The sequence below is a fragment of the Physeter macrocephalus genome, chromosome 6 (genome assembly GCF_002837175.3).
Source record: "Physeter macrocephalus isolate SW-GA chromosome 6, ASM283717v5, whole genome shotgun sequence".
Classification (NCBI taxonomy): Eukaryota; Metazoa; Chordata; class Mammalia; order Artiodactyla; family Physeteridae; genus Physeter; species Physeter macrocephalus.
This window is the reverse complement of record NC_041219.1, coordinates 2,731,872-2,749,025: the sequence shown is the minus strand read 5'-3', so window position 1 is coordinate 2,749,025 and position 17,154 is coordinate 2,731,872. Positions and strand designations below refer to the sequence as shown.

At 38.4% G+C, this 17,154-nt stretch overlaps 1 protein-coding gene across 2 annotated transcripts in view; it reads right to left on the bottom strand.

Annotated features, from left to right (window-relative positions):
- Positions 1-13,649, bottom strand: part of HELB (DNA helicase B) — a 33,633-nt gene extending 19,984 nt beyond the window's left edge. Inside the window, exons 1-7 of one of the 2 annotated variants that reach the window (XM_007120230.4) lie at positions 13,440-13,649; positions 11,623-12,033; positions 10,329-10,498; positions 7,314-8,192; positions 4,833-5,010; positions 3,399-3,540; positions 644-798 (exon numbers count right to left, since the gene is read on the bottom strand). In XM_007120230.4, coding sequence (XP_007120292.2) covers positions 644-798; positions 3,399-3,540; positions 4,833-5,010; positions 7,314-8,192; positions 10,329-10,498; positions 11,623-12,033; positions 13,440-13,626 — 2,122 coding nt within the window. In that variant the 5' untranslated portion in view covers positions 13,627-13,649. The remainder of the gene's footprint in view (positions 1-643; positions 799-3,398; positions 3,541-4,832; positions 5,011-7,313; positions 8,193-10,328; positions 10,499-11,622; positions 12,034-13,439) is intronic. The other variant, XM_055085184.1, reaches the window with a different exon arrangement.
- Positions 13,650-17,154: the final 3,505 nt, after the last annotated feature.

Genomic DNA, 17,154 nt, shown 5'->3' with positions numbered 1-17,154 from the left:
CACAACTGTCCCCCAGGCACTGTCACTATGACTCCCATTTTACAAATAGTAGAGTGATGTGACATGGGTCATACACATAAGGCAGAAGATTCCCTATCCCATGCACTTCCTCAACCCTGCCATGCTGTCATCCTAACACCCACAATTAGAAGTGATGCTTGTCCACTTTACTAGAAACAGAACTATTAGGAACTCAGCTTGGCAAGAGTTTGACAGCCATTACTTTTGTTTCACAAATGTACTCAAAACAACCAATGTGGTATTTACTTTTCCAGCAAATACTGTACTTTTACAGTATTTGCTGTAAAAGAAAAGCTTCATTCATTAAGACATGCTTTCTCCTGAATGAACCTGGATTACTTAGGGCTTTGCTTTATTTTAAACTAATCATCTACATCCACTTATTTACTCAACAAATATTTACTAAGTCCTTAGTATGCATGTGTCAAGAGCTTACTTCTTTACAAAATTCTAAAGTAATCTGCTTTTGATGATTAATAAATTAGTTTATTTATTTTCAGTGCCTAACGTTTTACTAGCAATATTTATCTTTACCATCACATAAAATTATCACTAGTCATTTAATAACTATATTACAAAACTGAAATATTTAACCCTATATAACATAAAAGTTTATACTTACAAGAGTGATGATTACTTTTTGAGAACTGAGAATTGGCATCTTCTTCAGGCAGTCTAACAAAAATAAATGATTTATCTTGTATTGAGACACGGAATGTTGGATCATCAGAGATATTCAGCTCTGCATCAAATGTTGGAAACTGGCGTCTTGAGATTCTTAAATAAAGGTAAAATAATACACCAAGAGCATTAGTATCCAAAAATGTATCTTCACATACGAGCAGAGATAATGTCATTACAATAATTAATATCTGTGAATAGGTCATAAATAGGGTAAAAGGGCTACCCATATATGCATTATAAATAGTAAATGAGTTTCAAAATACACTTAACAAGACCATAATGCTACTTTTATCCATCAGTCCCCTACCCCTAGCACATTAAAAGCATTAGAAAAAATTGTCATGGAATTTACTAAGCAACATTCTGAGAACTTGACCTACTTTTCTCCAGACCACTAAAGAACCATACCAAGTAGGTATTATCCTCATTTCACAGATGAGCAACATGAGGCTTAGTTAACTCCACTGGGGTTGTCCAAGATCACAGAGGTAAAAAGCAGGGGAGCTAGGAGGGAAATTTGGGCCCACTGGGCTCCATATTCCTTTCTATTTAAATTAATTTAAACTCTTTGGGGTTTTCCATACATTTACATCATACTCTTTCTTTTCTCCTTTCTTCTGTATATATCATATATATGGTCTCATCTTCCCAGCTGAACCAAGTATCCACATCTTCTCTTTGTTTCTGTTCCCTCCTCATCCTTCTTTTGTACTTGTATTTCCCAAGACTAGCAAGTCATATCAGAAAGCACAGTAAAGGCCAGGGGCCTTGTCATACTAGACTCCCTCCTTGGTTATTTGGAAGAAAACTGACACCCTGTAAAGACCTAACAGCAGCCTAGCTATCAAAGGTATAGTACCCTACTGTGTCATCTTTCAATCCTTCCCAACAGGGTTGGAAGGGAGGAAAGGAGAAAGAGGGAAGAAGGCTGTCCCCGCTGGAACTATCCCAGATTTAATTTGGGGTACTGAGAATCACCATGGATTTCCTGTTTTGCTTCTGACCCAGGACATGTAACATACTTCTATCTCCAGAAGCTTTTCCGTGGTATCACTGGGATCCTTCTGTCATTAAACACTTGGTGATGATGACCACGAAGAAATAATGAAAGGAACAGAGCTCAGCCCAAAAGACATCAAAAGGGTTACTAAAAGGAATTCCTACATTTCAGATAAAATTGAGTTCTAAGAAACCTAATGTGCTTTAGATTCTTCCAAGATTTCTAGACTTTAAAATGACCCATCATCTACCAACATTCCAAAACTGAGGTGGACTTTATGTAGGAGCAGAAGAGTTATAGGTAAGAGTTATAGTTACACTTCCAACTGCATTATTTTTCTTAACGTCCCAGTACGAACCTATATCATCTACCCTATTCCTGTCCATTCTGCCTCTACCCCCACTATCTTTTCCAGGGTAGATGGGGCAGGGAGATAGTAGGCTTTGAATACTCTAGTTTCTGCTGACATCCAACCAAGAAAATGTTTAAGCAACAAAAACAGCATCTTGTAGTCTAATACAATACCCTGTCCTGCTGAATATCTGAACCTGATAGCTACTGCAAAGACCTCCACATAACCTAATAAGTTTTTCATCCATCATTAAAGAAATAAGAACTCATCTGACAGAAAACAAATCATCGTAAAGAAAGCATTTCTTTGAGCAAAATCTACCTTCCATTGTAATTCTACGTTATCTAGTAAGTCATTTTTTGTCCTCAAGTATAGTCAAAAATCTAGTTCCAGGTCCTAAGCCCCAGATGGATACACAGCAGGTCCAAGGGCAGGAGGACAGACACACACAAAATGTTGTACAAAGAAGACCTAAGGCAATGAAGTTTCAGGCTAAATTCGTGATCTTAGCAACAGTTCAGGACCTGTGCTAAATTTTTATTCAAATCAACTAAATCCTCTGCCACTCAGCTGATTGCCCCATGATCCTTATAATTCCCAAAATAATGGACAGTGATAAGGTAGAACCAAAATAATTCCATGCAGATACAGAAATAAATCATGCACTACAGCCAATAAAGGGAAAATGAAACCTAAAACCAGCCAACAAAAACAGCACCTTGTAAAACAGAGTCAAAAACAAAGATAAATTTTGGCCCAATGAATAAAAAAGTGTCTTAATATTCTGTGGTCCCATCACATCTATTAGAGAGGATTACTCTAAAGGCTTATGCAAAGATTAAGGAAAGAGAAGGATTCTTTCCTACTTTAAGGAGAGTAATATGCCACTGGTGCCACCAGGATTCATCAAGGAGTAAAATACCTTTTTCTTTTTTGCTTTGGGCTCCCCTTATAAAAATTACAGGAAATGTCTTCCCCAAGTCACCCTTGAACTCTAATGAATTCATTTCCGTTCCCCTCTGGGTTTATTTCTGTCCCCCTTGGGTTTATTCTGGTCTCTAAGCCTGGTGCAACTTTATTTCACATATATACTTTTAAAATCAGGAAAATACATTTACACTTAAATTTCAACACTAATTTATCTTGGATCAATAATGAAAAATATTTTGTTTTCTAACTGTGGGACAAAAGGTATACATATACCTGAAGGACAGAAAAGGTTTGCTAAAAGAGCATAGTAAACATACTGCACTGAATCACCCTAATTCAAAAGGTAATTTTTTTTTAATCTTTATTTCTAATATGACAGAGAGAAAATGTAAAATTTTAGTTATATTATACCTTGTAGCATTGTCCACAATTAGTTCAGATTCTGCTCTATGGTTTGTCTTTAGTTCAATAGCACAATTTCTTGACTTGAGAGTCTCAAACAGATCTTTCAACAAGTTACCAGGTTCAATACTGGGTAACTGTCTAATATCACCTAAAATGGGGAAAAACAGATAGAGTAGGTTTTATGTAACTGGGATCTCGAAATTTAGAAATTATTTTTATTTCTCCCTACTGATATATGCTATAATTATAAAGACTTACTCTGAGGAAAAACTTAAAAAATCTTCGTTTAAAATTACTTAAGAACATTAAGTCTTCAAAAATATTCAACAACAACAACAAAAAACATTCCAATTAAACAATATAAGATAGAAAAAATAGTGATAACACAGTAAGGTAAAACATGAATTGAACTTTTTTCATATCTATAAACACAGGCAAACTGTTGGGGCATATATTTTCACCAACAGGTAAAGAAAAAAACAGGCCTTAGATATCTAGAATTTAGTCACTTATTCAATCTTGCTCAATGTCTTACTAAACATGGAAAAATCTATGGCCTCAAATAAACTTAACATACAAAATGCAAAATAAACAAACCCAGTGCATTTGATAATAAATTCCAGTAATGTAATGATAACATTTTGCTCTATTAAAAATCTTTTTAGGGCTTCCCTGGTGGCGCAGTGGTTGAGGGTCCGCCTGCCGATTCGGGGGACAAGGGTTCGTGCCCCGGTCCGGGAGGATCCCACGTGCCGCGGGGCGGCTGGGCCCCTGGGCCATGGCCGCTGGGCCTGCGCCTCCAGAGCCTGAGAAAAGAGAAACTATTTTCTGGGTGGAAACTGAGAGAATGCTTAAGCTATTAATAAAATCAACTGCTTACACAATATCCTCAAATACGTAAAACAGTTCTTTATAAATATATTGATTCTCTCATTGCAATTCTATTTTTTTCTCCATTAAAAAACATGGTCTACACATCGGTACTACCTAATAGCATCAAACTGAATCTCACCGGAATTGGAAAGGACTTACGAGGCTGGTGAGGTCTAATGTGAATTATTAGCTTAAAATCATAAAATTACTTTGAAGTGGTCTATAATTCAGACTTTCTATTACTTCCAAATGATCTACATCCTGATTTACTCTGAGACTGTGAGAATTTTACTATTTTAATAGTCATCATTTAGGTAATTACAGTAACTCCTCACAACTCTATTTCATTCACAACCTAGCTTGCTGATATCCTGGCCAAAACAAAGAGCCACCCAAGCTGATAAAGAGACTGGTCAGACTGAACTCAGAGTGGCTTCCAAGTGGGGTCTGAGAAATGGCTTCCCGCCTGTAGGATATGGATATTAAAACAGTGAAATGGTATAAAGAACCTACTAACCACAATAATTTGAACCAAACAATTAGGATTCCAACAATATTTTAACTTACCAAGGATAATAAGCTTAGAAAGTTGGGAGTGCTCACACAGTAAATTTAAAACTGATTTAAAGATTCCGACAGATACCAAACTCCCTTCATCCACAACCAGAACTCTAACTGAAGAAAATTTCCATGGCATGTCCTTGGTCATTGTTTTTTTCTCCCATAAGTAGAAGCTATAATTGACCTACAAGCAAAGTATGGCATTTTAAAATTCAGGTTATAAAATTTACCAAAAAAAAAAATTTTTTAACAACATATTCTTTTAAAACAAAACTCTTAAATGGGGAAGGGACAGGGAGGATGTACATAGAGTAACATAGGGAAACAGACTAAAGAAATAGAGAACACAAAAGTTATAGGATGAATCCCAGAAAATACAGATGAAATAGTTCAAAAAATTGCTTCCTATGGAGTACTTGGTGTGTTTAACAAGTTTCTCACACAGCACCATTCCACTGCAAGAATCCCAACTGTTCTCTTATCACTCTTGACCAGACAGAACTCCCTATTGTTTTCTACCCCCAAATAAACCTTCTCTTGGCCTTCTGAGATGGCCCAAACACTTAAGCCCCACTCTTCTCCCAATTGTAATACTCCATTCTGGAAATTAGGGGGTGCCTGCCCAAACTAACTATGAAAATACTACTTTTTCTCCTAGTATTCTAAACTCCCTTACTTCTCCAACATTGAAAAAACCACCACCACCAAGACAACTAAAAAAACTATTTATTACAGGGGTAATAATATTTACCATTTAAAAAAATACAGAAGAGGGAAAAAATTTTTTGTAAAATTACAACCAGAGAATGTTAAATATTTTGTTGTATACCATTCCACAAATGTTTCTATGTTGTATGCATATACTATATATGCTCACTTATACTAAAAAATTATTTGCATTTTTATCTGCTAAACCTAGTATCCCTAGCCCAAGGATGATAAATAAGTGGCATAAGTGCCACCTCAATGCCTCTCCTGTGCCCTTACACTCTTTCCTGAGCCTAAACATGGCTTTAGAAATGTCCTCCCAGCATCCCAACCCGATATTAAGATACTACCAATTGATCAGAGTTGGAACATACGATGAAATTTAGTAATGATCCCTCTCTGGCCTCTCCTTTTCTAATTCAATCCTTCAGACTAAACAGAAGTGAAAGCGTAATGGAAAAAATCATAAACTGATCAGAAGACTCTTCCACCAATGAGCTACACTGAACTTCTCTAGGATCATGCCCACTCATGTGACAAATAAAAGTAATGCAAAAGCAATTTCTAGGGTGGCTCGTGGGTCTATGATTCTAGGTAGCCTTCCTTAGAACTGCTTTCTTCATTTCACTCTCTTGCTTAGGAACCTAAATGGCTCCCCGGTAAATCAAGTCCAAGCTTCTTTGTTAGGTATACAAGGTCCGTAGTAAATGAGGGGATCATGGCACCTTGGAAAGAGAAGCAAGCTGGGAGGTCAGAGATGTGAATCTAGCTCTGCACTCAGTTAAGGTTTGGGGCCAATTGTTTAACACACCCAAAGTTTAAATGGCTCTCCTGTAAAATGCAGATAACATCACTTACCCACTTCACTCGTTTGTCAAGGATTTAATGAAATGGCAAAATACTTTACAAACTTTAAAGCTCAAATTCCTGGTCTAAACCAAGTGTAATTTCCATTATTTTACAATATACACACTTCATTCCAATCAGCACAGTCCCCTCAAAATCCTCTATATGCACTTGATCATTCACCTCAATGCCTCTGGGAAGGCCTTTCCCTTAAATAAAATGTTCTTCTCCTTACCTGAGCTTCCTTGTCCATTAGACTCCAATTCAATTGTTATTTCCTTCAGAAATCTTCCAACGACTAAGTTCTTTGATCTATAAAATGGCAGATCAGGGCTAAAGGAAACTCTCCAACTCTTTACAAGTTTAAAACTTCATGACTCTTAACTATAGCCAAAGCTATTTTTTTCAAGCATCTTAATTCATTTGAAATTTTTATTATGCAACTACTATTTGCCAGGCACTGTTGTAGGCAAAGGAGATAAAGCACTAAACCAGATGATCCAAGTCCTCACTTTGACGGAGCTTTCATTCTACAAAATGTGGACTCATGTTTGAAACCAGTCCCATTGAGAAACAGGGCATGTGCCAGAATCTAAACTAACTACAGCATTAAGCATACACTTTAGTTTACCTGACCTTTTTTTTTTTTTTTTTTTTTTTCATAATAAGACTTTCTCAATGAAGGAAGCAGCAGTACACTGATCTACGTTCTGGCACAAGCTCCTATCTCACTGCAAATAGTAACAGTCTATACACTGGCTGTTTTGAGTGGCACTGATCTAAGTGATTAGCTACCACAAGGCAAGGATCTAGAAGACCTTCAATAAATGCCTACTGATTGCTGTCAGGAAGAAATGAAAAATAAACTCATTACATTAAGCCCGTGTTTAAGACAAATGTTTTACGTAGAGAAAAAAATGTAAAAGGCTTTACCTGACATAGCGTATAAGCTCTGAAACCAGTTTTCTGTCTCAGTAAGCCAGCTGCTTTCCCTGTAGGTGCTGTAAGTAAAACCTCTATAGCCTTGTCTGGCTTCGGCTGACTTTGCTTGGTGCAGGTAATCCATTCTTCTGGTACATTCTGGTCTTGTTCAAAATCTTCACAAGCTTTTTTCACTTCTCTTTCTTCCAACAGCTCTATATGCTTAAAAAGCTGGCTAACAATTGTGGTCTTCCCACTACCACCTTTCCCACTTATGACTGTCACAGCATTGGAGCAAATCAGGTCCAAAGCAGCCACCTGATCCTGATCCAGTTGGACTTCACTTATTTCTGCCTTAACTTCATTTTCACCATTATCCCAAATATGGTCACCGCTGTCCTGAGTGTCCCAAATATCCACAGGATCTTCTAATCCTGTTTCGTCAGGTTTACTTTTATTCAACGTATCATCACTTCCTGAATTCTCAGGTCTTGTGGTGTGAATAGACGCAAGCACCTTTTTGACATCAACGTGTAATCGCCATGGCGACCTTGTCATCAGGTCACAGATTGAAGAGGCAATGCCTCTTTCAGCCTGGTAAAGGTCATAAAGAAAGACACAGCCCTTCTCATACGTCACCACACCAATATCCTTCAAGAACTTCAGAGACTGCCAAGCATCATGAAAAGCCATGCGGTCTGACAATTCATAAGTTAAGTCAGCTTCTTCAACACACGTGTGCCCTTGCTCTCTACACATCTGCTTCAGTTCAGAATATATTACTAATGCATTCCTCTCCAAATCAGTCATCAACTGGAGAAGAGACCTGCACTGACAAAACGATGTCCAACTTGCCTCACATCGCAGAAGCTTCAACTGTCTGTAGGTTATCTTTAAGAAAAGAAAGTTCAAGTTTGCTTATAAAAATTATAAATATTTTTATAATTGACTATTAGATGACTATTTTGAGAATTACAGTGAAAACTATAGTGTTTATTAATAATTTTTTAAGTCCCAGAAGACATGTGTTTCAATAAAATTTGGGAAAAAATAACTACGTACCTAATACATCACTAATTTTTTTAATTAACTGTACAGTGATTAGAGATCTATATAATTTCATAATTAAAATTATGTTTTTTCAAAGCAATACACATACAGTTTTAAAAGTCAAATAACACTATGAGACTAAACACAAAAAATAGGAATCCTCTGACTTACCCTTTCCATGCCTTCTAAAGGCAACACCCTCAACATTTTCAGTTATTTCTTCCAGAATTTATCTCCACATTTCTACGTATTGTTTATACTATTCCTTAATTTTTTAAAAAAAATTTAGGTAATTAGAGTTAACTCCTTACTATGGAAAGTCTTTCTTCAAGGAAGTTTGCTCCCTTTATACTGTCACTTCCACACATGCTTCTCTTCCTCCCATCTTTGAGAAAAGTTATAGTATACATTTTGAAAACTGATTTCGGTTAAATCAGTGTCAACAGCATTCACGGCTGAGTGACATGATATGCTGTGATTACATTAACTTTGTGTTGAACGCTTGTGTGTATTGTGAAGTTACTGAGTGCCTCATTTTCTTGGCTTGTTTAGTTTTCCATGTGCCTATCAACAATTCTGCCCAAACTCTACTGAAAAGGTACAGAATTTCCTGCGCCATGATCCACTAAGTAGGTCGTCTACCAGCTCCATTTTTTTTTTCCCATGGAGACATCACCCCTGGAGCCCTCCATACATTTTATGGGCTGAAATGTGTCCTCCCCAAAATTCATATGTTGAAATCCTAACACCCAGTACCCCAGAATGTGACCATATTTGGAGACAGGGTCTTTAAGGAGGTAATTAAGTTAAAATGAGATCACTGGGGTGGGCCCTAATCCAATATGACTGGTGTCATAAGAAGATTTTAGGACCCAGACAAGCACAGAGGGAAGACCATGTGAAGACACAGGAAGAAGAAAGCCATCCATAAGCTAAGGAGAGAGGCCTCAGAAGAAACCAACCCTGCTGGCACCTTGACTTTGGATTTATAGCCTCCAGAACTGTGAGAAAATAAATGTCTGTGGTTTAAGGCACCCGGTCTATGCTGTTTGTTACAGCAGCCCTAGCAAATGAATACAAAACCTCAGTAAAAGTCTTTATTCTGGGTGGTGGTTTACATGCTGAAAAGGGGACTCCAAGCCTCCTTTTCCCACTTGAGTCCCAGAAGGCTCATTGCTCTGCTTCTCTTTCCTACTGAATAAATATATATAATAATCTAATGTTCCAGAATCTCATTTTTCCAAGCATATTGAAATCATAGTCATTTTATAGAGGGAACAAAGTCATTATTCCAGTATTTCTCAAATGGGGGGCAGGGGGGGTGGGATCTGTAAACATTCTTGGGGATCCCACCAATTATCTCAGAATTTTTAAATTGTATTTTCATTTGGAAAACCACCTATAACCAAGTACTGCCAAGATTTAAGTGCCACATTTGGTTTTCAACATCTCTGGAGCTTCACGGTGCCACTTTACTACTCCTGGTCTCTAATAAGAAAAACAGAAGTGCCAAAGAAATTGTAAATAACATTATTGTGCCAAAGAAAAAAAATCAAATGGCATCATCATATACCATATGAATAACAAAGGTCTTCGAAAGTTCAAATAGGAAAGTGAGGAATTGCGTAGCACAGGAGAATGGACTTGCCAAACTCTTAAGAACTTGTCTTCGATGAGATCTATATTCAAGGTGCAATGGCAGTTTAGTTACAAAAAATGTCATATGAAATTAAATTATGTAACTGAAGTATTGATCATTTGAATGTCATTTATTTTGTTATTTTGTTTTCCTTTGTAAATTTATTGCATAAGAGCTACAGGTAGAAGTTTATATTTAGTTGCAACACTGCAAGGAAAATAAATCAACACTGAAGTCATACACATTTCTTTCCCTTGAAAGAGATGCAAAAAACTGTCAAGCTTGAGACATCCTCCCTTGCATAAGATTACAAAATGCTAAGCAAATGTCTTTCTTACTTTACGAAATCCGAGTTTCCATGGCTGTGTACCTAAAATCTCTTCTATCTCTTCCAACACCTCTGTAGAATCTGAGCTTATGAGCCGTTTAAAGTGTCGGGGCAGAAGAACTGGAAGGAATTCCATTATTTTGGGGAACTGCAAAGCTCTCATCACAGTTATAAATGGAACTACAGGATATCGGAAAAGAACAAATAAAAACATACAAATGAACTCATAGAACAACTGATTTGATGGACTTCCCCATTTAGCACAACCAGTTTAAGAAAACCAAATCAAAGAGAGAGTAATAAATTTACTGTGACCAGCAAGAAAATTGATTGTATTATAACACTTGCTTTTGTATCAAGATGTTTTTCATTGTGTTTAACACCAAAATTTATGTTCTTCAAATGCTTAGATAGCTACCTCTTAGCCTTTTGTTTCCTTCGGCTTGCAACAGAATCAGAATAAAATTTCTGACTCAATAATATATAGATAAATTTAAAGCTAAGCATTAAAAATCATTTACATAGGGCTTCCCTGGTGGCGCAGTGGTTGAGAGTCCGCCTGCCGACGCAGGGGACGCCGGTTCGTGCCCCGGTCCAGGAGGATCCCACATGCCGCGGAGCGCCTAGGCCCCCGAGCCATGGACGCTGAGCCTGCGCGTCCGGAGCCTGTGCTCCGCAACGGGAGAGGCCACAACAGTGAGAGGCCCGCGTAACACAAAAAAAAAAAAAAAAAAAAAAAATCATTTACATATTAATCTTTATAGTCATTCTTCTTACTGTAATCATGATGCTTTCATCATTGAAATCATTCAGGGATGTACTGCCAAATTTATTTGATAAAATTAAGAAATGAAATATTCCATATATGTGAATGTCCAGATAACAAACCATATTTAAAAGTTATTTTAAACTATTTTGAACTGAAATCTTTCCAAAATGGATTGCTCATATTCTTGCCTTTCTTCTCTGCCTTCTGAAACAGAATAATTGATAACTGAACTTCTTCTTAATGACTCAAGGTAATCCTAGGACACAAAAGTTAGAGAGAGACCTAGAATCACACTTTTAGAGCAGGAAAGGAACTGAAAGGTGTTTAAAGACCATCTCACCCAATCTCTTCACATTATAGATGAGAAACCTGCAATGTCAATGACATACTCCAAAAGCAATAGAAACACATTTCATCAAACCAATTTAAAAAAAGAATACTATACCAAGATATCAATACTGTACTGGTAATATTTTGAACACACCAGTCATCCAGTATCTCAATTACACTAAAACTCAATGATAAAATCACTTACTTGTGTTTTCCAGAGGAAGCAGTATCTCGGAATCTGGTGGTGACTCTTCTTGTGTTTTCTGTGTAGATTGTTTTTGAGTATTCCTTTCAATGTTCTTTTGGTAAGTTCTTAATTTTTCTCTAAGATTTTCAAAGTTGAGGTCTTTATAACTTGATTCATCATTTACCCATGCTAAAAATTTAATTCTGTTTTCACTGGAGACATTACAGTCTTTAAGAAAGAGGGAACAGATGTGTAACTGATTTGGTGCTGACATATCTGACTGTAAAAAGTAAGAAGGAAATCCTTGAACTTGATAGCTCCTTGATCCTACAGGCTTTACCTGTACCTTCACTCGCCACCAAGCACCCATTAATGGAAAACGTCCAAACACTTCACATTGCTGGTGAGTGTTTTCATCAAAAATTGAAACTTAAAAAAAAAAAAAAAAAGTTAATTTAGGATAATTTAAAATCTCTTCCCAATGTTTTGTCAAATCCACTACTCTCTTTAATCCCTGGACAGTACCCTCTACAGATATCTGTTACAATGTCTATATTCCACTTACCTGTTTATCTGTCTTCCTCCACTACACTGTAAGCTCTCTAGAACATGACAATGTTTCATGTTTTTATATTCCAGGAGGGAGGCATGGTACATGGCAAAAGTCTGTTGTTCCTCTTCTAAAAGCAGTCCTCTCTCTCTACTCTGATCTCAAGTCAATACTGACCTTCAAGCAGTTTCTAAAAAATGTCATGGTACCTCCTACCCAGGGCCTTTGCAAAAGCTGTTCCACTTGCCTTAAATAATTTCTTCCTTACTGTTTACCCCATTTAGTACAGACCTCAGCTTAATTGTCACTTCCTCAGGAAAGCCCTGAATCTCATGAATATAACCTCTCATAGCACTTCTTACTATTCCTTCTAAGCACTGAGAGATATTATAGTTACTTCTGTGATTATTTATAGAATGTCTGTTTAATTCATTAGAGGGTAAGCTCCATTAAGACAGCAACCTCATCATCTAATCTCTCCAAGGTATCCCAACAAAACAAACACCTTGCTTGGAAGATGGTAGCCAATCACTAACACTTTCAGGATAAATGACTAAACCCTCCACATATACTTAAAAATTTTCTGTCTAAACCTGTATTGTTCACTCACCTGTGACTATTTAAATTTAAATTAATTAAAATTAAAAATTCAACTCCTCAGGTGCACTAGCTGCATTTAAAGTTCTCAATAGCCACATGTGGCTAACAGCTGTTATATTGGACAGAGCAAATATAGAGCAATGCCATCAACAGAGAAAATTCTACAGTACAGCAGTGGTCTGAACATTCAAACATTCTTAAACATCAGTCACCAGGTACACAAAATAGGTATAATTCTTAGGACAGGAAACTATACAAGGTAAACACAGATCACAAGGTTATTAACACAAGGTTAATGAATCAACAGTGCCTTGGGGTGTTTATGTGCATGTGTGTCTAAGTAGCTGAAAAGTAACCACATACTCGACTCCAGGAAAGACAGGAAAATAGTTAAAAGCCCTGATTCTGGGTGTGAATACTGGCTGGACACCCACTGTTTCCTCGACTATAAAACTACCTGAAAAAGTTGTCATCATTAAATGAGATACACGTGGAGCCCAAGCTTACATAGTATTTGCTCAAGTCTCTGCTATTCTTGTGGTTGTTGCTGTTTTTATTTTATCCTAAACAGGACGAAACAGCTAGGCCATCCCAAAGGAAGTCTATTAGCAGCGATAGGTCGCCTAACTTGGGACGAGGCCATCCCCAGGCCAAACCCATCCCCAGGGGCGAGTTGCTTCCTCACCACGGAGCCGACCAGGGAGGCTGCCCGCCTTTACGCCCCCACTGCAGAGCTCCTCGGCATCGACAAACACCGTGTCTTCCTCCTCCTCCGCATCCTCCCTCAGATAATCATCTTCCTCCTCCACCAGGTCCTTGGGTGGGAGCAAAGGTCCCTGTAGCTCGCGCAAGGGCTGACTTAGAGAAGCCATACTCCACTCCCCCAAGCTCAACCCAAATTCCGGAAAACACGGGCTACGTAGACGCCCAAGATCAGCCAATCAGCTCCGCGACTGTAGGACCGACAGCTTCCAGGGGGTTGGGCGAAATGCATGAAGTGGGTTAACTGTATGGTGACGGATCGCAACTAGACTGTAGTGGTGATCACGCTCTAGTATATTCAGATGTTGAACTATAATGCTGTACATCTGAAACTTATTTTCTAAAAAAACACCATCAGCTTTCGCAAATGCTTCCACTCCCCCGGCGGCTAGCTTGCGCGGAGGGGCGGGGCGGCGACAAAGCCCCGCCCCAAGCTCCCAGCGGAGGACCGGGATTGGGTGGGGAGGGCCGAGGCTCAGCGGGGGCGGGCAAGGGGCGGAGCGGATGCGGGGGCGGGGTGCTCTCTCCCGCCTCCGCCCCGCAGCCAGACTTGAGGCTTCGCCAGGTGCCCGGAAGAAACCAGCTGATTGGGCAGCGGCATACGGGCACTTGTAGAGCAGCTAACCCACTGCGACTCCTGCATTGAGAGAAACGCGAGGGAACGCCAGTCTGGTGAACCCAGAGAGCCCGGAAAAGCAAGCCGTCCCCGACGCCTCCAAAACGAAAACCCAGATGCCCTTCGGCCACCACCCAAAGGGCAGAACCGCGAATCTCCAATCGGGAGACCCGCCTAGTCGTGACTCCTTTGGGCCTCTGTTTTCGTCAGGTGTTGAATTTATATGATCAAAGGCACTTTATTCAAGGTACAGATCTCTAGGCCCCATTCTATACCCATTGTATCGGGATCTAGGGCAGAGACCCAGGCTTCTTTTCAACCCACGTCCCAAGTTGTAGATTTTGATGCTCAGCCAGGTTTGGAAAGCACTACATTAGATGACTTTCAAAGTCCTCTTTATCATTTCCTCTGTGAGTACACCCTAGCCTCTCAAACTTCTTTAAGCTGGGCTGCTGCCTGGTCACAGTGGGACAAAAAAGCCTAGTTACAGCCCAGGGTATAGACAGGAATGAGGGAAAGCAAGTAGAAGAGAACAGTGGTTTAAAAGTTATTCTGGAGCCATGGTTCCCATACTTGATGGGGACAGTGTTTGAAAGTCATGGTACTTCTTGAGGAACACCATAAAATATATTACTACATTACTATTTTGATACTATTTATTATGAAATTACTCAATAATAAACCTAAAATAACTAAGCATACACTGTTTGCTAAATCCAAAAGCATCTTATTCTAGATTCTAATATAAATAACAACCACCACCAAAGTTTGTTTGTTTGTTTGTTTAATTTATGGGACCATAGACCTGAAACTAACACAACTGTAAATCAACTATACTTCAATAAAAAATAATTTTGTTCTTTTTTTAAAAACTTACAGGGGAAAATACTAAAATTGATTTTTTTTCCTTTGGGTACAAATGTTGACTTTTGTTGCTTTTAGAAACACTCTCTTGCATCAGTGTTTCCAAGGATCGTCTATATGAGGTGGAACGCCTTCCTTAACACTCAGGATGGCTGCTGTTTCCACCACAACATGGAGTCTGATCTGACAAATGTCTCACCACTGGTCTCTTTGTTACTAAATGCAGTGGATACCTTTCTGCCTTTGTCTTGCCTCACCTCTCAACAGTATTTGACACAGATAACTGTTTTCTTCTTGTAACACTCTGCTTCCTAGGCTTTTGTGACTTGTCTTCTCAGGTTTTCCTCCAACCTCTCTGGCCATTTATACTTTCTTTGGGTTCTTCTACTGGCCTCTTAAGTACTTGTGTTCCCCAGGGTTCCATCCTAAGCACTTTCTCATTCTGTAATCTTTCCCTCAATCTTCTTTCACCTACTCTGTCACCTACATGCTAATGACCCCAATCTAATCTCCAAACCTGTGCAAACAACTGCCTATTAGATGCCAGGACTGGATGCCCCTTGGCTCCGTCTGACTCAACACATCCAAACTGAAAGCTATCTGCTGCCCAAATGTGGGTCACTTATGCGTTTACCAACAGGATGATTTAGGCACAAGACTCCAGATGTTAAGCTTCTGTTTATATAACTCAATTGCATTCTACTAGGTAGTGTAGGTTATGATTCAGGACGGTGAGGACTTTGCTTCTTTACCTGTTGATTCCTGATTTTTTAAAAACGTTAACAATTCTAGGTTCCTGGATACCATATTTACAGTACACAGTAAGCAACAATACTCAAACCTGGCTGTGCATCAGAATCACTTGGGATGTTTCTAAAAATATGATTCTTGAAGCTACATTTCCACAAACATAAGACAACATAGGCATAAGGTTATTCACTGTATAACTTTTGTAGTAGCAAAAGATTGGAAACAGTAGAAATGTGCACCAGTAAGAGACCTATTGAATAAACTATTGTACATCCACACAATGGAGTATTCTTCAGCAATTTTATAAAAGAAAGAATGAGGAATACCTTTTTGAACTGATAAGGAGAACATCTAGGATATTATGTTAAATAAGAAAAAAGACATAAAACAATGAAAATAGTTTTATGTGTTTGCATATGCTTTTTTCTGCAAAAACAAAACAAGCAAACAAACACAGGGAACATAAACCAGAATTTAATGAAAATAGTTACCTACAGATAGAGTGGAAACAGGATAACAGAGAAAAAGATGGGAACGATCTCTGAGTAACTTTTTATAATGGTTTTGACTTCTGAACCATGAAATGTTTCACATATTCAAAAATAAAGAAACAAAATCAAAACCTAAAATTGAACACAAACAGAAACAAAGGAAACTATCTATCAAATGGATAACATAACCTCTCAGGGAAAATAATTACTTCAAGTTACTTTTGAATACTTTGAATAAATATTTTAAGTTACTCTGACTATATACCCTTAGTAGGTTATATTCTGAGGACAAAAGATCTACAAAGTAATCTTAAAATTTACTGCACACTATGGTTAATGTTAGTTGTAATATTGTTATTGTAATTTGGATACAATGTGCATTGTAGGATAAAGCAAATAAGTAAATGTCTGTGTTTTATCAAAGGAAGGTTTTTAATGTACATGAAGAGAAATACAAACACAGAATAAAAGAAGTTAAGAAAAACTCCTATAGCATTATACCTGAGCTGAAAATATCAGTATGAGCTTGTGATTTCTTAAAATATATATTCTAGCTCTGTCTACTGAAAGGGCCTGAAAGTAACGTCACCCCAGTAACTCTGATCACATCTACCACCTTCATCTTGGTTTTGGAATACCATTTCTTATTAAAAGCAATGGAGGCTTCTTAAGAAATGGTTGGGGCTTCCCTGGTGGCGTAGTGGTTAAGAATCCGCCTGCCAATGCAGGAGACATGGGTTCAAGCCCTGGTCCGGGAAGTTCCCACATGCCGCGGAGCAACGAAGCCCGTGCGCCACAACTACTGAGCCTGCGCTCTAGAGCCTGTGAGCCACAACTACCGAAGCCCGCGTGCCTAGAGCCCGTGCTCCGCAACAAGAAAAGCCACCACAATGAGAACCCCGCGCACCGCAACGAAG